The sequence below is a fragment of the Schistocerca gregaria genome, chromosome X (genome assembly GCF_023897955.1).
Source record: "Schistocerca gregaria isolate iqSchGreg1 chromosome X, iqSchGreg1.2, whole genome shotgun sequence".
Lineage (NCBI taxonomy): Eukaryota > Metazoa > Arthropoda > Insecta > Orthoptera > Acrididae > Schistocerca > Schistocerca gregaria.
This window is the reverse complement of record NC_064931.1, coordinates 450,289,909-450,311,526: the sequence shown is the minus strand read 5'-3', so window position 1 is coordinate 450,311,526 and position 21,618 is coordinate 450,289,909. Positions and strand designations below refer to the sequence as shown.

The 21,618-nt window shown below is 41.0% G+C and overlaps 1 protein-coding gene across 2 annotated transcripts in view; it reads left to right on the top strand.

Annotated features, from left to right (window-relative positions):
• The window catches only part of LOC126297390 (vesicle-associated membrane protein 2), a 166,907-nt gene that overhangs the window by 112,802 nt on the left and 32,487 nt on the right, over positions 1-21,618 (top strand). For both annotated transcript variants that reach the window (XM_049988130.1, XM_049988131.1), the window contains one exon: positions 8,174-8,315. In XM_049988130.1, coding sequence (XP_049844087.1) covers positions 8,174-8,315 — 142 coding nt within the window. The remainder of the gene's footprint in view (positions 1-8,173; positions 8,316-21,618) is intronic.

Below are 21,618 nucleotides of genomic sequence, written 5' to 3'. Positions count from 1 at the left end.
TCCCTTGCAGCAGGGTAAGCACGGTCGTCTACCGAATACGTTCCCCCGTTGCTAAACCTCCGATAGTAGTATTCGAAATTTATAGATGGAAACATTAGTGGCAGTGGAAGTTTGGGTCAGGCGTGGAGGCACGTTCAGTCAGCCCTATCAATCATTTCTGTCGCAGTTAAGGAAGAGTAATGACGATTTGCTTCCGTCTCGCTCATGCCTAGCGCTGACAGCTGTTCACAAGTTCCGTGAGTACCGCATAAGAAGTAAACAGTCATTTCGTTCACAATGGACTCCCAAATCTTGTGTTCGCAAGCCGATGGTTGGTCATAGAAACACTCCAACAGCAACTTGTGCCCAGATTGTGACGCGACCTTGTAACAAGGCTAACTTCTCCCACTCAAATCCATAATCTAAGAAGGTAACAGGTAGTACCACAGTGCTCGGTTGAAGACGTGTCCGTGTATATAATCTTCACTTTTAGGTAAACGCGGTGGCAATAGTATAAGTTTTAGTACCCTATGGGACCGTTCTCCACATAAGTAACGTAAAGTGGCCTATTTAAAGACATTTTAACTTTGAGAATGGAGGCCTGATAAAGTATGTGATACATGTAAAATGGTACAGGGTCTTGAGCCCCTCATAATCTGTGGTGGATAACTACCATCAGGGGGAGATGTGGCTCCGCCGATTTAAAAAGTAAATTGCTCCAGTGGTAAAATTATCGGGAAAGAGAATGACACATCACTTGCAGTAGACAGTAAACATAAAGAAAAAAAAAACATATAGCGAAATACAAAAAAATACGAGTAATCGATGACGGCCAGAATGTACTTACACGAAGTACATAGCGAACAGCAACGTCCAAAACACGTAAGAGCCCAGTCATACCTAAGCGTGGTGAAGAAATGAATGCAAAATATCTAAATGTGTGCGCTCCCCATTATCCGCCATAGTTGCAGAGATATAGCATCACAACTCGCACATAGAACATGTGAACAACACTAATAAACATATAAATATATATATCAAGCAGAGAGGAGACCATGGAAAGGTCTACTCGTACGCCGAGAAAGTAGTGGAAACTTCAGCTATAGGAAAAGCAAATTCCTCTAGCAGGCACGCGCGCTTAGACATTCAAAGTCACAACGATAAAAACGAGACCAGAAATGGAAAGAGAAGCCCATAGAAATAAAAATATAACACAAAATCAGATAAAACGCCCAACACGAGCACAGAGTAGGGCAGAACTAAAATCAATAGAAATAAAAAAGCCATAAACCAAAGAAATCATTTGAAACCAGGGGAAAAATGGAAGAACCAGCAGAGAAAAATTTACTTCTGACAACACTAATAGCAAGCAATGACTAAGTAATAGCTCCTGTGAGAAAGACAACGCAAAAGACTAGAAAGCAGCATCCACATACACAAGACACGAACACAGCTTGTTCAGATAAAACGGACGTGTAATGACTTAATGCAAGTCTATCAGTTAGCTACAATAAATGGAAACATAAAAAATTCAGATATGTTGAATAAGAAAGACTGCAGCGACTGTCAAAAATCATTATTCAAAGATACGACCGGTTTCGCAAACTATATTTGCACAATGAGGTGTTTACAGTCAGTCCATAGAAGCGATTTGTTTAAAAGCCGGAAAGAGCACATTCCCCAACATTCTCAAAATTTATAACTCGCAAATGTGCGTACGTCCATCAACAGAAAACCGGGCTAAGACCATCCCGAAACCCTCAACGTTGACAGCTTGGGGAAGAAGCGTTGCTTATTTGCCAGTATTAAACTAACCATAAGCTGTAGCGAGGCGCATATATGGCTTTCCGCGTAGGCCACGCTACAGCTTACGGTTAATTTAACCCTAGAACTCTACAGAAGGGAAAACGTATTTTATCATCACCAACCTACATAGAGAGAAAAGGTCATCGTAATAAAGGAAGAGAAATCAGAGCTCGTACAGAAATATTTAAGTGTTCATTTTCCCCACGCACTGTTAGAGAGTGAAACGTTAGAGAAAAAATGTCTACCTGGCTTTCCATAGTCTTCTAGTGTAGCAACCTTCCTATAGACAACAGAATCGTCTGCAAAAAATAGGGCCAACTTCATGCCATTATTTTCCTTCTACGAAAACTAAATATCTAAATGTCATAAGAATTTCGGGTGTAGGTCTAATTTTATAAACGAGTTGCCATTTTATGCACCTGCGTTGCAGTTAGGAGTAGTTTAGCCATCTAAGACTCTGCTCCGACAATATGCTTCAGCAGTGGTTAACTATTTAGTGACCGTAAACTTAGTCCAATTAAGGAGATAATCTTACATAATTTGCTCAGCACTGTAAACTGTGTGTGCAAAAGACCAATGAAGAATTGCTAACAAGTAAAAACACATGACAGCTGCATGATATAAATCAGTCTTCATTTGCACGTTGATGCCGGCCGAAGTGGCCCAGCGGTTCTAGGCGCTACAGTCTGGAACCGCACGACCGCTATGGTCGCAGGTTAGAATCCTGCCTCGGGCATGGATGTGTGTGATGTCCTTAGGTTAGTTAGGTTTAAGTAGTTCTAAGTTCTAGGGTACTGATGACCTCAGCTGTTAAGTCCCATGGTGCTAAGAGCCATTTTTTGCACGTTGAGCTGTCTTGTACTCTAAGATGACTAGTCATTGGATATCCAGATGCACATATACTGATGGCAGTAGTGTTGCGAACACTAGGTATATAAGGGGAGTGCATTGGTGGAGCTGTCATTTGTGCTCAGGTGATACATGTTAAAAGGCTTCCTACGTGATTATGGCCGCACTATGGGAATTAACCGACTTTCAACGCGGAATGGTATATGTAGTTAGACGCATGGCATGTTCCATTTCCGAAATCTTAGGGAATTAAGTATTCCGAGATCCGCAGTGTCAACAGTGTGCCGAGAATACTAAATTTCAGGCATTACCTGTCACCACGGACAACACAGTGGCCGACGGCCTTCACTTAACGACCGAGAGCAGTGGCATTTGTATGGAGTTGACAGTGCTAACAGACAAGCAAGACTGCGTGAAATAATCGCAGAAATCAATGTGAGATGAGACGAACGTATCTGTTAGGACAGTGCGGCGAAATTTGGCGTTAATAAGATATGACAGCAGACGACCGACGCAAGTGCCTTTGTCTGCAACCCGTGGTCATGCGGTAGCGTTCTCCCTTCCCGCTCCCGGGTTCGCGGGTTCGATTCCCAGCGGGGTCAGGGATTTTCTCTGTCTCGTGATGACTGGGTGTTGAGTGATGTCCTTAGGTTAGTTAGGTTTAAGTAGTTCTAAGTTCTAGGGGACTGATGACCATAGATGTTAAGTCCCACAGAGCTCAGAGCCATTTGAGCCAAGTGCCTTTGCCAACAACGCCTCTCCTGGGCTCTGGACCATATCGGTTGCGCCCTAGACGTCTGGAAAACCATGGCCTGGCCCGATGAATCCCGATTTCAGGTGGTAAGAGCTGAAGGCAAGGTTCGAATGTGCCACAGATCACATGAAGCCATGGACCCAAGTTGTTGACAAGGCGCTGTGCAATCTAGTAGTGGCCCTATAATAGTGTAAGCTGTGCTTAAATGGAACAGATAGGGTCCTGTGGTCGTAATTAACCGGTCATTGACTGGAAATTGTTACGTTCGTCTGCTTGGAGACCATCTGCAGCCATTCATGGACTTCATGTTCCCAAACAGCTGTGTCATGTCACTGGGTCACAATTGTTCATGATTGATCTGAAGATCAATCTGGACAATTCGAGCTAATGATTTGCGAACCCAGATCGCTGGACATGTCCCCCTTCAAACATTTATGGGACGTAATTGAGAGGTCAGTTCGTGTAAAACATCCTACACTCGAAACACTTTCGCAGTTATGGACGGATATACAGGCAGCATGACTCGATGTATATGAAGGGGACTCCAACGACTTGTTGAGTCCATGTTACATCTAGTTGCTGCATTACATCAGGCATTTGGAGGTCCGACATGTTATTACGAGATGTCCCATGACTTTTATCACCTTCGTGTAGATTATGGTCGAACTGTATTTGGTAAAATGTCATAAATCTGCTACACTCAGTTCGTGAATGAGCAATATCTTACTCATGCTGATTGCATAGAGAATATCATGCGGATGAGATCGGCGGCAGTCGGTTTGTCGTATCCTGTTGGTGGTACGGATACAGAAGCAGCGACGGTGCTTTGGGTATTGTAAAGAGTGATCAAAAAATTTCCGTTCGGAGGCCGTACAGCCAGAATCAGTATGTCGATTAGGCAAAGTCGCTGTGAGTATTAGTGCAATCATCAAACCGACGCACTAGGTTGAAGATACCCGTTTGGTAAAACAAATTTGCATGGGCAGAGATCTATAGTGTAGGGTGGGTGCTCGAATGCCCCCCACTTGTCCGCAGTGGATGAGGCTGACCTCCCAGATCGACAGGCGTCTTGTCTCGCACCGCGACCATCACGGAACTTTGCGCACCCTTCTACAACGGGGAAGTTCGACAGACGTGCTGCCCCATACACACTCTTCACGCTCCAATGGATATTTACCGGCGTTTGTCCTTCGGCAGCCAAGAAAAGAATACCAGCACGTTGGTCCTGTTTGGACACTATTCGTAATGACGTGGCCATAGTCTACGTTTCCGAATTTACCGCAGACATGTCTGAAAGACACGAATGCCACACTAATACCTAGCCTACATGTCGTTGCTTTATACATGCGTCACGCTGTGCTGCATGTACGCTGCAGCAACGCCCTCAGACAGTAACTTTTTTATCGCCCCTTATAAGAGTGTGGTTACGCCACTACTGCAATTGTTATGGTTCCGTGGTGCAATCCAGCTGGTAAGTGTCGAGCCTACTCTATTGCCACAATGTTCTTCTGAGTCTATCTCTTCAACACGCATTCTGTTGCACAACAATCAACTGTCTGTGTGATCTGTCGGTATGATGCTCTTATCTACGTTTTGCCAATGATTCCATTTTTCTCACAGTCTGAAATATGGCGATAAGCTGTATGTGCACAGCCTCTGCGCATATTGTGCTGCAATCTTCATCTGAAAAGTTTCATTAACATTAGACACATCGAGCAGTCATCATGCACTCTCAACATTCTCCATCCGCAGAGACTGCTTTTTTTCTTTACAGAAAATACTGGAAATAAACGCCCATAACGATTAAATTTTAATCAAAATATCCCACAGCCATGTAAATGCAGAAGTATCAGTTTGGTGGCGTTTGATCAAGGTGTTCATTGTGTAGAGCTTCTTATTTCTGTCAATGCACGTTTTGATCGAATCTGTTGCTGAAACCAGCGCTCTAAGTTTGCATTCGGACCGTTATTACCATTTAAACGTTACTGAAACCAGAAATTTTGATCTCTTAAAGGTACTGTATATTTTACAGCGGATGAAAACGCGATGCGAAATTACCTTTTCGTGGTACAGCATAGATATTCACCAGGAAAGTATGTTGTTTAATCATAGTGTAGTATGGACATTAACATGGTGGTTTTCCTGGTGGATAGGAACTTTAAACTCGGTTGTCACATCAGCGCTGTTTCAGAAGAGTGTACTGTAGCAGGAGTTTCCTGTCCTTCTGTAAGAATTGTCGAACTAGATTTCCATTTCATTCAATTTCCACTAAGTTCCGTTTGGTTCCGATGAAATTTGAACGAACTCCTACAGTTACACAGGATGATTTGGATTCATGGAGACAAATTCTGGAATTCGATCCTTAAATGGATAAAGAACAAATGAGTTGCAGTGGACATATTTCCAGAAACGCAAGGTTCCCATGGCTGAGTGTATTTCCTTTAAAGGGCCAGTGCATTTATTGGAATAAACACTTATTTTCCTACTATATGTGGGGTACGCTTAATCCCTGTGGGATGGCGGCCATGAATCACCAGTACCGGTTCAGCCCGTGTGTGTAGACAGTGATTGCTGGCTGCGGCCTCGTGGGAGTGGTCGCTCTGCCACGGCGCTTTACAGGCGAGACGCGCGGTGACTGCACTGCACTGCAGGACACTGCCTTTGGCTTTATGCAGCGTCGATAGCTTAATATGTGGTTCTCAACCACCAATCACCATACTGCGAAGTCATCTCGAACAGGTTCGATACTCGGTGGATCGGACATGGCAGTCCAGTCACATGATTTTCTCGGTGGCAGGACTTCAGCCATTTAGACTTTCATCCGTGAAAGGTTTCGTACACATTAAGATCTTCCTACACGTACAGATACTAGAATAGCTCATACTGTCTGTGATATGATTTGTATACAGGTTAGCACATTTGAGCGAGTGCGACGTTTACATAAATACCTATAGTCCCATACGGGGCAGTTCGATCACCTCCATTAGACTACATAAGAAGCATGTCACCTACTCGTAACCAGCTTACAGGGTGCTGCGTGAATAAATAAAACGGCTTCCAATGTAGAGATAATATACAGTGCGGTCAGAAACAGTCCGAAAACTTGAAAGGATGTTACAGGGTAGATCGTGCTGAGAGATAGTTGTTAAGAAAAAAATTCGGTATGCTGCGCTGTTTCCGAGTTAATTAGCATTGAAGTTAGCCAATCAGGCCGTTGCACCCTCTAATTCAAGCGTCCCGCGTGATACAATTAGTGTCAGTTGTTCTCATCTTGGATGGGCAACTGGCGGCCTACTGACTGGGTCCGGCCAGCAATCGATTTCAGTCCGGTACTCGGAAGAATTCTTGGAGAGAGAGAGAGAGAGAGAGAGAGAGAGAGAGAGAGAGAGAGAGAGAGAGAGAGAGAGATAGGCGCTCACATTGTACTTCCCTGTCACGAATTTTCAGATGTTTGCCCCTCTCTCGTTCGCATTATTCTAGTTTGGCTTCTGTGTAATACAGCCGATATATGAGGACTACAAGCGATTTAGACATTAAAACTTTTTAAAATGAAAGAAGAAATGATGACTTAATTTATTTAGTGTTACAGAAACAACCCATGCGTATGCTATCAGTAACGAAAAGTATTTTTGGACAAATATTTAAAAAAAATACTTGTGGATATTAACACACTAAATTTTAGACACCCTAATGACCTGTCTGAGACAAAAAATCGCAAAAGGTGCTCCTAACTGCTTATCAACAGGGATTACCTGTCTCATTGCCTTGTTTTATTTTTCTATTCTTTTTCGCATTAAGTTCAGTAAGCAATTCTTATCCATTGTGGATATATTAGGCCATTGCACTTGTTGAAACTGAAGGCAATTTGTAATGAATTATTTGCAACCAACTGCCTGTATAGGCATTTATTTTTTCATGATGGCATTTTAAGATGCCCGGCAACCTAGCTTCATATGTTTCCATTTATTTAGATATCGTGAACATCGCTTTTTTACTAACGGCGTTGGAGAACTGTGCAACGGAAATTTCTAAGACAGCTATTGTAAAACATCGTAAATAAAGAAACAATGTTCAGGACACATAAATAAATATAAACATCTGAAAATGGGATGAACTTAAAATGATGATATCTCAAATATTCGCGTTTTGAGGCATAATTTTGCTAGCGGGCGCCGTCGGTATATGGGTACCATTCATATCGGTGTGTTACCCCGTAAACATTGTCACGGGTGCAATAATTTCGACTTTGAAAGCGTTGCTGTCACGTTAGGTGACGAAGCGGCCAGCGAGCTTAGGGACGTATGTGAATCAGGCCCGCGGGTCACCAAGGGTTGCTCATACCTGGCGTAGATGACAGCGCACGAGACTGCTGACCTTAGGCTCAGGTTCGATCCATACTACCGTTCCATGTTCAGTTTTTTAATCGCTGTCATGTTTCGTGTTATGAAACCAAACGAAGGACACGTTTGGCGACACCGTCTCTGGCGGACCGCTCGAACCTGCGAGCGCAACGGTCTGACTGGCTGACTTCAATGCTAATTAACAGCGCAACGTATCAAATTTTTTCTTAACAATTATTTCGCAGCTCAACGTACATTGCAACACACCCTTAAAAGCTTTTCAGGGTGGGAGACATTACACGCCCGCGTACTTCCTTGCAGGATTATGCAGCATTCAGGGAAACATAGCTCGCTCTGTTCGTCCACGAGATCCAGAATCAAGCAAATAGCGTGTCCCTCGTTCCTCGGAAGGCCGCTGACAGGTACGGGGTGCTCCGTGTTGCAGGTCTGCCGAGGGAGCGCCCGCAGCGCCAGGAGGTGCCGGCCTGACGCCAGGGGAGGATGGCGCCATCGTGGGCGGGCCCAGGACCCCGCAGCAGATAGCCGCGCAGAAGAGGCTCCAGCAGACACAGGCGCAGGTCGACGAGGTGAGCACCTGCTCTGTCAACATACTACAACATTCTCCTTCACTGATCTTACTCTTGGGTCACTAAACATTAAAACGGTATGTGTTCAAATCTTTCGGTCAAACGGTTTTTAATGCGTGGGTCATGCTATTCTCTTGAGTAGAATTGGCTTTTCATTTTTACTGAAAGAGTCAGGATGTGGACTGAGGTACGCCTAACAGAATGAAAATAGAAGATGTCATTTAAGGGTGCAGATGGAATACTAACTTCATCATAGTGATATACAGTAAGCATGGAAGTACAGTGGAGCTCTGTGTACAGTCCTACGTTGTTTCCTATTTTAATAAATAGTCTCCCACTCTGTGCAATAGCTGTGCGAATAATTTCCTTCGTTGCAGACAATGCACCCCAATTGGTTGAAAATACAGCAGACAGCAATATAGCGATATCTACAAACAACTTTTTCATGGATGTTCAAAAATGGTTTAGTTGCAACGAACTTGCTTCAAACTTGAAAAAAAAGAAGTTTTTTTTTTTTTTTTTTTTTTTTTTTTTTGCAAATACAGGGTGTCTCTCCTAAGGGCCATCAGGCGCATTACCCTAATGTTTTGGCATGTATTTGCAATTTCGTTTTTGCAATGTGTAACTGGGGTCAGCCCAAACAAATAGTACTAATCACGTCTTTCAGGCGACGCCCAGCGTCGACGGAAAGCGTCGGTTTGTTTCCCACTACAAACAAAACGACTTCTGAACCGTAATTTTTTATTGGTAGAGCGGTTCCTAATACGTCTAGTGTGATGTTCGCTTTATGGATATATATTAACAGGGACAGTAAAACACGAGGAATAACCAGTACGCTAGCAGCGACAACACCACCCTGGCCCGCGCTAACTGCTCCCCAATGCAGAAGCGCTGCACGGTCGCTCTGGGGCACTGCTTATTCTACGTGTTGTACTGTTTCTGTTAATACATATAGGTAGAAACGACAAACACACTTGACAAATTTGTGACCTCTCAGACGAATGGACGTGTAAAATTCCGATTGAAAAATCATTTTGTTTCTGCTGGGAAACAAACCGACGCTTTCCGTAGACTCTGGGCGTCATATGAAAGACGTGATGAGTATTATTTGTTTGGTCTGTCTCCAGCTACACGTTGCAAAAATGAAATTGCACGCATCTGCCTAAACACCAGAGAAAATGCGCCTGACAAACCCATAAGAGAGACACCCGAGATAGTTCCACGGACTCAGTAGGTATAAGAAGACCTAAGTCTAAAATTTGAATTTTAAAAAATACTGCAAATTCTTGGGCTTGCACGCCGAAAGAACTCTAAACTCTCCGAACCATATTCTTGATCTGACTAGAAGTCGCCGGCTGTGGTGGCCGAGCGGTTCTACGCGCTTCAGTCTGGAACCGCGCGCCTCTACGGTCGCAGGTTCGAATCCTGCCTCGGGCATGGGTTTAAGTAGTTGTAAGTTATAGGGGACTGATGACCTCAGATGTTAAGTCCCATAGTGCTCAGAGCCATTTGAACCATTTTTTGAACACCGAAGATAAAATGAGTAAACAACAAAGAACAGCGAGCAAAATGAGTAATATACCGTCCTTAAAAGAATTGTCACTACGATAAAAAGTTTGATAAATCATTTATTATGCAATTGAAGCTAATTTCCTACTCTGATTAAAGGGATATTCGTTGGGCGAAATAAGAGAGGAAGGCTACAAGAGTGGGCCTACATCGGTATTTTCAAAGAAAATCACTTGAATTCCGCAATAATTTGCTGTCCTAAGCTATTGACACAACAGCTCTCCAGTGCCGTAATAGTTTTAAATAAAAAATAAAATAAAAAATTAGTCTGACGTTAAGTATGAGTAAGAATTATAGGGGCAAATTTCAGAACATCCCATCTGACAGAAAAAGTTGAGTCAGGGGGCAAGACGGGGTGCTTAAGCATTTAACAATTTTTTGTAGGCTTACAAAATGCTCAGTAAAAATACCATATGTCCCACCTTAAACGTCAGTATTTCTAGAGTTTATAAAAAAATTAGGACCAAAAATGTTAGTATTTACTACACTACTGGTCATTAAAATTGCTACACCAAGAAGAAATGCAGATGACAAACGACTGTTCATTGGACAAATATATTATACTAGAACTGACATGTGATTACATTTTCACGCAGTTTGGGTGCATAGATCCTGAGAAATCAGTATCCAGAACAACCACCTCTGGCCGTATTAACGGCTTTGATACGCCTGGGCATTGAGTCAGAGCTTGAATGGCGTGTACAGGTACAGCTGCCCATGCAGCTTCAATACGATACCACAGTTCATCAAGAGTAGTGACTGGCGTATTGTGGCGAGCCAGTTGCTCGGCCACGATTGACCAGACGTTTTCAGTTCGTGAGAGATCTAGAGAAAGTGGTGGCCAGGGCAGCAGTCGAAAATTTTCTGTATCCAGAAAGGCCCGTAAAGACCTGCAACATGCAGTCGTGCATTATCCTCCTGAAATGTAGGGTCGCACAGGGATTGAATAAAGGGTAGAGCCACGGGTCGTAACACATCTGAAATGTAGCATCCACTGTTCAAAGTGCCGTCAATGCGAACCGAGACATGTAACCAATGGCACCCCATACCATCACGCCGGGTGATACGCCAGTATGGCGATGACGGATACATGCTTCCAATATGCATTCACTGTGATGTCGCCAAACACGGATGCAACCATCATGATGCTGTAAACAGAACCTGGATTCATCCGAAAAAATGACGTTTTGCCATTCGTGCAGCCAGGTTCGTCATTGAGTACACCATCACAGGCGCTCCTGTCTGTGATGCGGTGTCAAGGGTAACCACAGCCATGGTCTTCCATCTGGTAGTCCATACTGCAGCAAACGTCGTCGAACTGTTTGTACAGATGGTTGTTGTCTTGCAAACGTCCCCATCTGTTGACTCAGGGATCGAGACGTGACTGTACGATCGGTTACAGCCATGCGGATAAGATGCCTGTTATCTCGACTGCTAGTGATACGAGGCCATTGGGATCCAGCACAGCGTACTGTATTACCCTCCTTAACCCACCGATTCCATATTCTGCTAACAGTCATTGGATCTCGACCAATGCAAGCAGCAATGTCGCAATACGATAAACCCGCAATTGCGATAAGCTACAATCCGACCTTTATCAAAGTCGGAAACATGATAGTACACATTTCTCCTCCTTACCCGAGGCATCACAACAACGTTTCACCAGGCAACGCCACTCAACTTCTGTTTGTGTATGAGAAATCGGTTGGAAACTTTCCTCATGTCAGCACGTTGTAGGTGTCGCCACCGGCGCCAACCTTGTGTGAATGCTCTGAAAAGCTAATCATTTGTATATCACAGCATCTTCTTCTTGTCGGTTAAATTTTGCGTTTGTAGCACGTCATCTTCATGGTGTAGCAATTTTAATGTCCAGTAGTGTATAAAAAAATATTTTTCAACGTTTACCAAGTACCGCATCTTGCCCTATAGTGAGGGCAAGATGGATTAGGTAGACAGGTGGGGCCAAGATGGGTTGCTCCAATACTGTACAAGGCAAAGGTTATTAAATGATTCAGTGAACACAGATTTACAAATGTATAAAAAGATTTGTTTTAATATCTAATAAAAATGCACTAAGTAAACATTATATGATGTTAAAGTTTAGTAACTATTAACTTTAAAGTATTAACTTTAAACATTAACTTTAATTACTAAAGACAACTCCAATAACTAAATACAAATCATCTTTTTAACATTTTATTGCAAAGAAATTATATAAATAGGCTGCTAACTTAAAAAAGTAGTTGTAACATTAACTTCAATACCTAAAACACTGCATGATAAAAAAGTTAAATTAGTTACTCAATATATTAACTTCAGTAGGCCTAACTAAATTAATTCTTGTTAATGGATTGTAAGGGTGTTCAATCATTTTTACTTTAATCACTAGTAGGTTTATTTTACTGTTATTCAGTTATCATCGTCTTCCCGAAAGCAAAATTCACAGACATGATGTACCTCGGCATCCTCGTCCTCTTCTCCTGCACATGAACAGTGAGCCCACTTTTTGCAAGAGACACATGTCACCCATCCTTCTGTTGACTGCAAGCAGAAATAGCTGCAATATGGGCATGCAGTGTCATCTTCTTCTGATGGGCATTCTTCTTAATTTTTCCCTTTTTTTATTTTCTTTGCCAAGTTTGTCATTGGTTTTTTATTTTTCCCACATTTTCCTTTACAAACAAAGAGTGATTCTTTAACATTCTTCTCAGGCGCACTCTTTCCTTCCTGTTCCTTCTTTTTGCCAGACTTAACTTCACTTGCACTCACCAGAAGTGCTCTTTTGTAAGGGAAGCTAGTAACAACAACAGTTTTTCCTTTTTGTGACCTGCTTTTTGGATGTTTTTCTTTCCGACATGAGGGATCACAACAGTTTGTTCAGGTGAAACAGCAAGTGACCTTAACTGGTTGGTGTTGTTCTCAGAAGCCTGCTTGTTTGTAGTGTGATAAGTGGGGTTATTATCATTCCAAAATAAGCACCCCAGGCTTAGGCCTGCAGCAAGTGCATCTTGCTCTTTAGGACCAGCTTGGTTGACAGGATCATCACTTGTCTCTGGCATAACCTGCTTATGTGAGCCAACTGAAGCCTCTCCTTGTCGTTATTGACAGTAATGTTAGCAGCCTCACCTGTAGCTAAAGGAGTGTCTGCAGTGAGAGAAACTTCAAACATTGAATCTGGGAAGATGTTTGGTTCGAAAGGGCAAATTCCTGTTTTTTATTTTTTTTTTATTTTAAGCGTTTATGGCAGTCAACATGGTTGCAGCTCTGAGAAAAGGTTTGTCCAAAATCTCTGAAATCTGAAACATGGTAACAATGTCACCAGTACTTAATCTTAGCCAGTTGGTTAGCTCTTGATCATAGTATGTGCTGAGGGGCTTCATGAATGAAACATCTAGAGGCTGAAGCCCATGGGTACAATGGTGTGGAAAACAGAGGATGACCACACCATTATCCCTTGCTCTATCAATTATAATCAGGCTCTGCATATGGGTTGAATGCTCATCCAACACTAACAGCATGAGTTTCTCTTTGGTTGCTTTAGAAAATTCAATGAATTTGTCAAACTATTTCTCAAAAATGTCTTTCTGCATCCAACCAGAGACATGACATTCTGCCCACAATTGTTAAGTAGTTACAGATTCATTCGCTGGTGGGGATGCACTAACATGGGCAGCATAAAACCTTTAGCTGCATTCGTTCAAAATTCAACAGAGACAGTTTTCCTTATTTTGGCATATGATAACGAGCCTACTTGTTTTTTCCCTTTCGATGCCAATACCTTTGAAGTCTTCTTTGAAACAGTAGAAATCCCACTTTCATCACAATTATAAATTTGATCTGCTGTAAATTTGTGCTGGTCATATAGTTCCCCTAATAAACGAAAGAATATGGATACATTAACTTTGTTAAAAGCCATCGCTCTAGCTGCGGAGGTTTGCTCAGGTTTCCCAAGTGATAAACCTGGGTTTCTTTGCAAAAATCCCCTAAGCCAATCCTTTCTGGCTAAAATTATGCTGCTTGTTATTTCTCACAGCTAACAGGTATGGCAGCCACTTTACATCATTACCAGTCAAACCAAACAAACGCCTTTCCACATTCTTTATATAAATAACTAATTCTTGTTCTTCTTCAGAGCTAAATACACTTTTTTAAGGTCCCAGTTGATTCTTTACAGCAAAAGATTCACCTTTATCAGCTTCATTAGATTCTGATTTGAATTTTTTTACGTTACGTTCAAGAGTTGTTTGAGGCACCTGAAATGCCATTGCTGTTCGATAATAACCCATTCAGCCATTGACTATTTCAGTGACAGCATTTTTTATAGCTGCGTCACTCCATGAACCCCTCTCTGTTTTCCTTTTATATGTCTGAACCATTTTCTGGAAATAAAAAATATAATTAGATTTCTTGCATTATGTGTTATGTCATATGGGGTACTCCATTTTGCCCTCCCACTATGTACCTTGTCTTGGCACCAGGGACCATTTTTAGGTTAGTTTAATATTACAGCACAAAGGATCTATTCAATTAGTTAATGCATGCATTAATTTATCACTAAAAGAGCGCTTTTTTCAATGATAATAGTTAAAAGTGTGAGAAACAATTACTTCTCTTACCTTTTCACATCTGAAAACGATGAAAAATTACATCAGCACAGACAAAAACACATTTTGATGTATACTCTCTGAATGGTTTGCTCAAAAGGGCTGCCAGCACTGTCAAGCACTCACATAGCAACAGCCTACTAGTTCAACTATTCGCCGTTAGGTTGCAACATCTGCCTTGGCAGCACTTACAAGAATCCTGTCTTGCCACCCAGCCCATCTTGCCCTGCTCTCCCCTATGATAGTAAAAACATTCAAATCAACTGCCTTCCGACAATGTGCATTTTCTGTGACAAATGGTAATATTGTTACTCGCTAAGTTATTGCAGTTGCAGTTTAGCTATGGAGTGAGCAAAATCAAGCAGAGCTACGTAATTGTCAGGTATTCTTGAGAAACTAATATGTTACTTGCAAATGGCCAAACAGATGGAGATGATAAGGAGACAGCACAGATTTACCAGTAACCTGAAGTTTAAGAACAGAAAGAAGTAACTGAGTAGTTGAAGTGGATTCTTAGTTGAAAGAAGCTAGATTCCAGTCTGAGTCACCCATATTGCTTCTGGTTTTCCATTCTTCTACTAAATCATCTGAAACAAATGCCAAGAAGTTTCCATTGATGTGAGATTCTCTCTGTTCTTTGCCAAGAGAACAAATGTTCCAACACCGATAACCTAGATGTCGACGAGACATTTAACTATAACAATTCTCACTTCCTTCCTCACCCTCTCTATTCATTTCCTGAGAGTCTGTGCAAAATAGCATTGTTAGATGGCAGAGACTGTCACTTCAAAAACAAATTCTATGAGACTATTAAACTCCGTATCGTTAGAAACGCCAGACAAGTGAGCCGCCTGTTATGCTTTTTTATTTATATCACCACTACCGGTATTTCTATCACCTGCAGCGTGCACAGGTGTTCTCACAAGCGGTCTTTGTTCTGATGAAAAGGTTTTATTGGTGGGTTCTGTAAGGAGGCGTCTCTATTTTCATTTTCTAGCCCATGCATGATTACCATGTCAGTCTGTTAGAGATGATAAGGAAACCACCATGTAAGTGCACTTAACCAAGGTCAAGTGAAAGCTGTCTAGGAAAAAAAGAGTTGGTGAGTCAATAACAGCATTGCTGTCTTTTGTGGAAGATATAAATTTCTGGAGTTAAGTTGATATGAACTGTTTTCTTCCATATCTTGTCTGAGGTGCACACAGGATTTTTTCGATTAGGCAAACATCCATCCAGTCCATATAACAATAGTTCTAGGAGACTCAGAAGTATCATTGTAAGACCCAAAGAAATACTGCCCCTGAGGAGATAGTATTAAAATCCTAAAGAAACAGGTGAAAACAAAGCAAAGGGATATAGATAGAAGGATGCTGAACAACACATGTTTAGCTATCAAGAGAGCAATGCATAAAGCCTTCACTTACTACCACAGCAAGGTACTGCCAAAATATTTGCAAGGTGCCAGTGTTCGAAACTCTCCTGAAAAATGGTGAAGCTCACATAACACTAGATAAAGAAAGCTGGTTAAAACTTGAAGCTCACAGAAGTGCGATTTTTGGTGAAAAGTTAAGCACATATCGATAGGGTAGGCTAAAGGGAAATGGAGGTGGTGTATTTGTCACAGTAAACAAATACATGCAAGACTCTTTTGGCAAGACTCACTATAGGGATGGGCATAAAATTATAACTGAATCCTACTACCAGCTACTTGGCCCACCTCCTGATGTAACCAAAAACTTTAAAGAAACCCTCAGTTTGCTTGTACTTAAATATATCAGTCATACTATAATCCTTGGTGTAGACTTTAATCATCCAACAATCAACTGAGAAAATTAAAGTTTAGTTAGTGGTGGGAGTGAAAGGCATGCTGTGAAACATTGCTAAATGCCTTTTGTGAAAAATATTTAGAACAGATAGTTTGGGACCCATTCATGATGGAATTATATTAGATCTAATGGAAACATATAGACCTGACCTCTTTGAGGACAGCTACATTGAAACTGGTATCAGTGGCCATGAGGCAGTTGTAGCAACAATGATTAACAAAGTACAATGTGTAACTAAAACAAGTAGAAAGATTTATATGTTCAGTAAGCTAGATAAAGTAGCAGTGGTGTCATATCACAGTGAAGAACTTGAAGCTTTTACTTCAGGACAGGAGAATGTAGGGAAATATGGCTCAAGTGTAAGAGCATAGCTGACCATGCACAAGATAGATATACACCCAGTAGAACAGTTCATAGTGGGAGGGACACTCTGTGGTATACAGTACTGTAAAGAAACTCCTAAAGAAACAGGTGTAAAATAAAGCAAAGGCCTATAGATGGAGATCTACTGAATGAAACACATTTGGCTGTCAAAAGAGCAAGGCATAAAGCCTTCAGTGACTATGATGGCAGAATAGTGTCGAAGGATCCCTCCAAAACCCAAAGAAATTCTCACTGTATGTAATGACTATTAGGGGCACTAAGGTTTGGTTGATTCATTCATGGATGAAAGAGGAACTGAAGCTGAGAATAGCAAAATGAAATCTGAAATACTCAGCTCTGTTTTCAAATATTCCCCTACAAAGGAAAACTGAAGAATAATGTCCCAACTCAATTCTCATACTACTGAGAGTGCCTACAGAATTTGGGGTCAAGTTAGCCTCTCTTCAAACTAAAATCTAAGTGGCTAAAGTCACACCTGCCTACAAAAATAGTAGCAGAAGTGATCCACAAAACTACCATCCAATTTCCTTGACATCCATTTGTTGTAGAATCTTAGGACATATTTTGCATTCAGATGTAACAAGGTATCTTGAACAAAATAACCTGCTTCATGCCAACTAGCATGGATTCCAAAAACATTGATCATGTGAAATGCAGCTCGCACTTTCCTCACATAATGTTCTGAAAGCCATGATTCAAGATAGTCATGTAATAGCACTATTTCTCAATTTCCAAAAAGCATTTTACTGAATAGCACACCAACAATTATTTCAAAAGTATTATCATATGGGCTGTCAGACAAAATGTGTGACTGGACGAAAGATTTCTTGGTAAGGAGGACATAGCATGTTATCTTGAGTGGAGAGTCATCAACAGATATAGAAGGAACTTCACGAGTGCCCCCAGGAAAGTGTGTTGGGACCCTAGCTGTTCATGCTGGATATTAATGACAGCACAGACAATATTAATAGTAAGTTCAAACTTTTCACAGGTGAAGCAGTCATTTGTAGTGAAGTGTCTGACGGAAGCTGTAGAAATATTAAGTTAGATATTGATAAGAATTCAAAGTGGTGCAAAGACTGACAGCTTCCTTTAAGTTTTTAGAATACCCACCTGCATAGACGAGATCATTAATGCACACAAGTGCAGTGGCATTCTACTCAGAGGCAAGCCAGTTTGAATCCTGGTATAGGATGAAATTTTTGCTGCCAGTATTTATCTGGCAATGAGAGAGGTGGTGGCCTAAAGCTTCTGATCACTAGTCTTTGTGCCAGTGCCCTGGATTAAATTACAAACCTTTCCCCAGGGTCTCATGAAGTGAGGACATATGGCACTGTTGATGGCAATCTGTCAGTTTGGTGGGGACATTAGCTCGTTGGCCCCCTTGGTGCTTTTCAAGAGAAACAGGCTTGGTGCTGGTGTCGAGTTTCATGTTCTCCCTTTTCCCATCATCCCCAACATAAACAAAACACTACACACACACACACACACACACACACACACACACACACACACACACACACACACACACACACACACCATTACAGTCATCTTCACTTAACAGATGCCCTTGTAGACAGCTCCAATACTTCGTGAATGAAAATTGCCTACAAATGTGGAGGATAGGAAAGTCTTTCCAATTAGGTGGCTGAACTTGCTCATTGGGGTCTCTTACCAATACGTGTCCTACGACTTTACTTTTTTTAATGTTTAGGAATGTAAAACTGTGCACTTCACAAAATGAAGAAACATAGTATCCTGTATCCTATGCTTACAATATCAATGAGTTGAAGCTGTAACCAGTCACTTCATGCAAATAACTGGTGTAATACTTGATAGGGATATCAAGTGAAATGATCACAAAGACAGTCATGTGTAAAGCAGGTGGCAGACTTCAGGCTGTTGTTAGAATACTAGGAAAATGCAATGAGTCTACAAAGGAGACAGCTCACAAATCACTCATATGACCCACCCTAAAGTATTACTTAAGTATGTGGGACCCACACCAAATAGGACTAGCAGTGGATATTTAACGCATGCAGAGAAGGGTAGCAAAAATGTTCACAGGCTTGTTTGACCCACCAGAAAGAGCCACAGATGTGCTGAAAGAACTGAAATGACAGACTCTTGAAGACAGACATAAACTTTCCTTCAAAAGCCTCTTTACAAAATTTCAAGAACCAACTTTAAATGATGACTCTGGGAATATACTATAACTCCTTACTTATTGCTCTCATAGGGACTGTGGGGATAAGATGAGATTAATTACAGGACACGTGGAGGTATTGAGTCATCTGTCCCATGCTCAGGAAGTGGTACAATGGGATAAACCCTCCACCATGATTAGATTAGATTAGATTAGATTTTTATTCCATAGATCTGTGCTGAGGAGATCCTCATGGATGTGGAACATCTCTTTTTTTTTTTTTTTTTTTTAAAGAAAAAGCTGAAATAGCAATGCTAATATTATGAATATATACAATAAATCATTTGTTTCTATTAACAAATTCGTCAATGGAGTAGAAGGAGTTGGCCACTAGTAAGTCTTTTAGGTTCCTTTTAAACTGATCTTTATTTGTAACTAAATTTTTTTATGTTTGCTGGCAAATTATTGAAAATGAGTGTTCCTGAGTAGTGGACCCCTTTTTGAACTAAAGTAAGTGCTTTTAAGTCCTTGTGCAGATAATTTTTGTTCCTGGTATTGTATGTATGAACTGAGCTGTTTGTTGGAAAAAGAGATATATTATTTAGGACAAATTTCATTAAGGAGTAAATATACTGAGAGGCAGTAGTTAGTAGACCCAGCTCTTTGAAGAGGTTTCTACAGGACGTCCGTGAATTTACTCCGCAAATAATACCTATTACATGCTTTTGGACTCTGAAAACATTTGTTTGACTTGGAGAGTTATCCCAAAATATTATACCATATGACATTATGGAATGAAAGTAGGTAAAGTATGCAAGCTTCTTCATTTTTATGTCGCCTATGTCTGCTAGCACTTGAATTGCAAATACAGATTTGTTAAGGCGTTTCTGCAGTTCTGTGGTGTGCTCCTCCCAACTGAATTTATTATCAAGTTGTAATCCCAGGGATTTAAGACTATCAACCTCTTCTATCTGCTCTTCTTCATACTTTATGCATATACTGAGTAGAAACCTCTTACAGGTTCTGAATTGCATATAGTGAGTCTTTTCGAAGTTTAATGTCAGTGAGTTGGCTTTCAACCATTTATTAATATCCATGAAAATATCATTAGCAGATCTTTCTAGAACTTCACCCAACATACTATTTATTGCAATACTTGTGTCATCTGCAAAAAAAGTGAACTTTGCTTCTGGCAGTGTAACTAATGAGAGATCATTAATGTACACAGGAAAAAGCAATGGCCTTAAGAGGGATCCTTGTGGGACACCACATGTAATTTCTTCCCATTCCGATGATGACTAATCCACTTTTGTAGACCTTTGAGAACTGGTTTTCAGGAATGTATTTTGATATTAAAGGGGACTAAATCCAAAAATGACATTTACGACCTGAAACAGCAGTCATTCACACCTAGGACAAGGCATTTTTACATTTCCCTCATAATGAGAGCTTCTCGACATTATAAAAGTTGGTGGCACTTGCAACTCAATAACTTTCTTATATCATCTGCCATCTGAGTTTGCCACTTCTTTCTTGAATCTCTCTTTGCTTACTGAGTGAACTTGGAATGGGTATTACTATATAAGAATGATACGGAGGATGTAGAAAGTTAGGTAAAGTGATTCTGCTATTTAGTGAAGAAAATTATAGGAGACAAGTCAGGCCAAAGAGTATGTAAGCAAAAATGTAAATGATTGCTTTCAGCAGTAACAAATCTACTGGATTCATATACCACACTAGGAGCAGCATTTTTCCTGTAGTTGTGAAATGAGCCATAGCAAAAGACACAGGAAAAGTGAAATATACATTTACACAAGACTGTTACAAATGAAAATGTCTCAATTACACACACTGCTTCACTTAGTCAACATACAAAAGAAGCTCATTGGAGCTGTAATTTTGATGTAGTCATTAGTGTCAGGCATTCTAATACAAAGTTCCTCTGGATGCTGTTTTATGTTGTTCTAATTTTCCACAACTTAGCAAATGACACTGGTTAATAAGAATACTTCCATTCTTATAAATCAAAAATTTGAGTGATTGATGCACACCAAGTGAACAATAAGGCACAACTGGCATTCAGTTAGTTATAATGTTGCAACAGTTTTATTCCTTGTATATTATAGAATAACTATTCATATTTGTAAAAGGCCTTTCCATTTCTGATATGCATTCTGCACTGTATGTTCTTTCCCCTCTAGAAAAACAGAGCAGCCGTCAGCACATTGCACTTGCATTCAGGTGGATGATTTTTCAAGTCCCTATCTGGCCATTCAGATTTAGGTGTTCTGTGATTTACAAAATTGCTCCAGGCAAATGCTGAGATGATCCCTATGGGAAGGGTACAGCTGATTTCTTTCCCCATTCTTTTGTAATCTGACCTTGTGTGCCATCTCCAATGACTTAAACTCTAATATTCCTTCCTTTGATTTTGCTGTATACCTCAGTGGATACCAATGTAAGAAGACAGGTCACCAGGAGTAGTGGAGCAGAAAACTATTGCTGCTAGAGATCTGTGTAAGACCTAATAATTAATCCTCACAAATAATCCATAAATGTATATTTACTCAACTTGATCAAGCCAGATGTACAGTTCATTAATGTAGTCCATTGTACACAGCAATAGAAATCAACACTCAACATGCAGTAGGAATGCCATGATGCTGTGTAGTCTGCTCTCTAACTCATAATGAACTGGCCCTGGCTGCAGTTGTGCTGTCCTATATCCAATCTGCATAGGCCACTCTTGTTGACAGCTGGTGAAGGCAGACCCA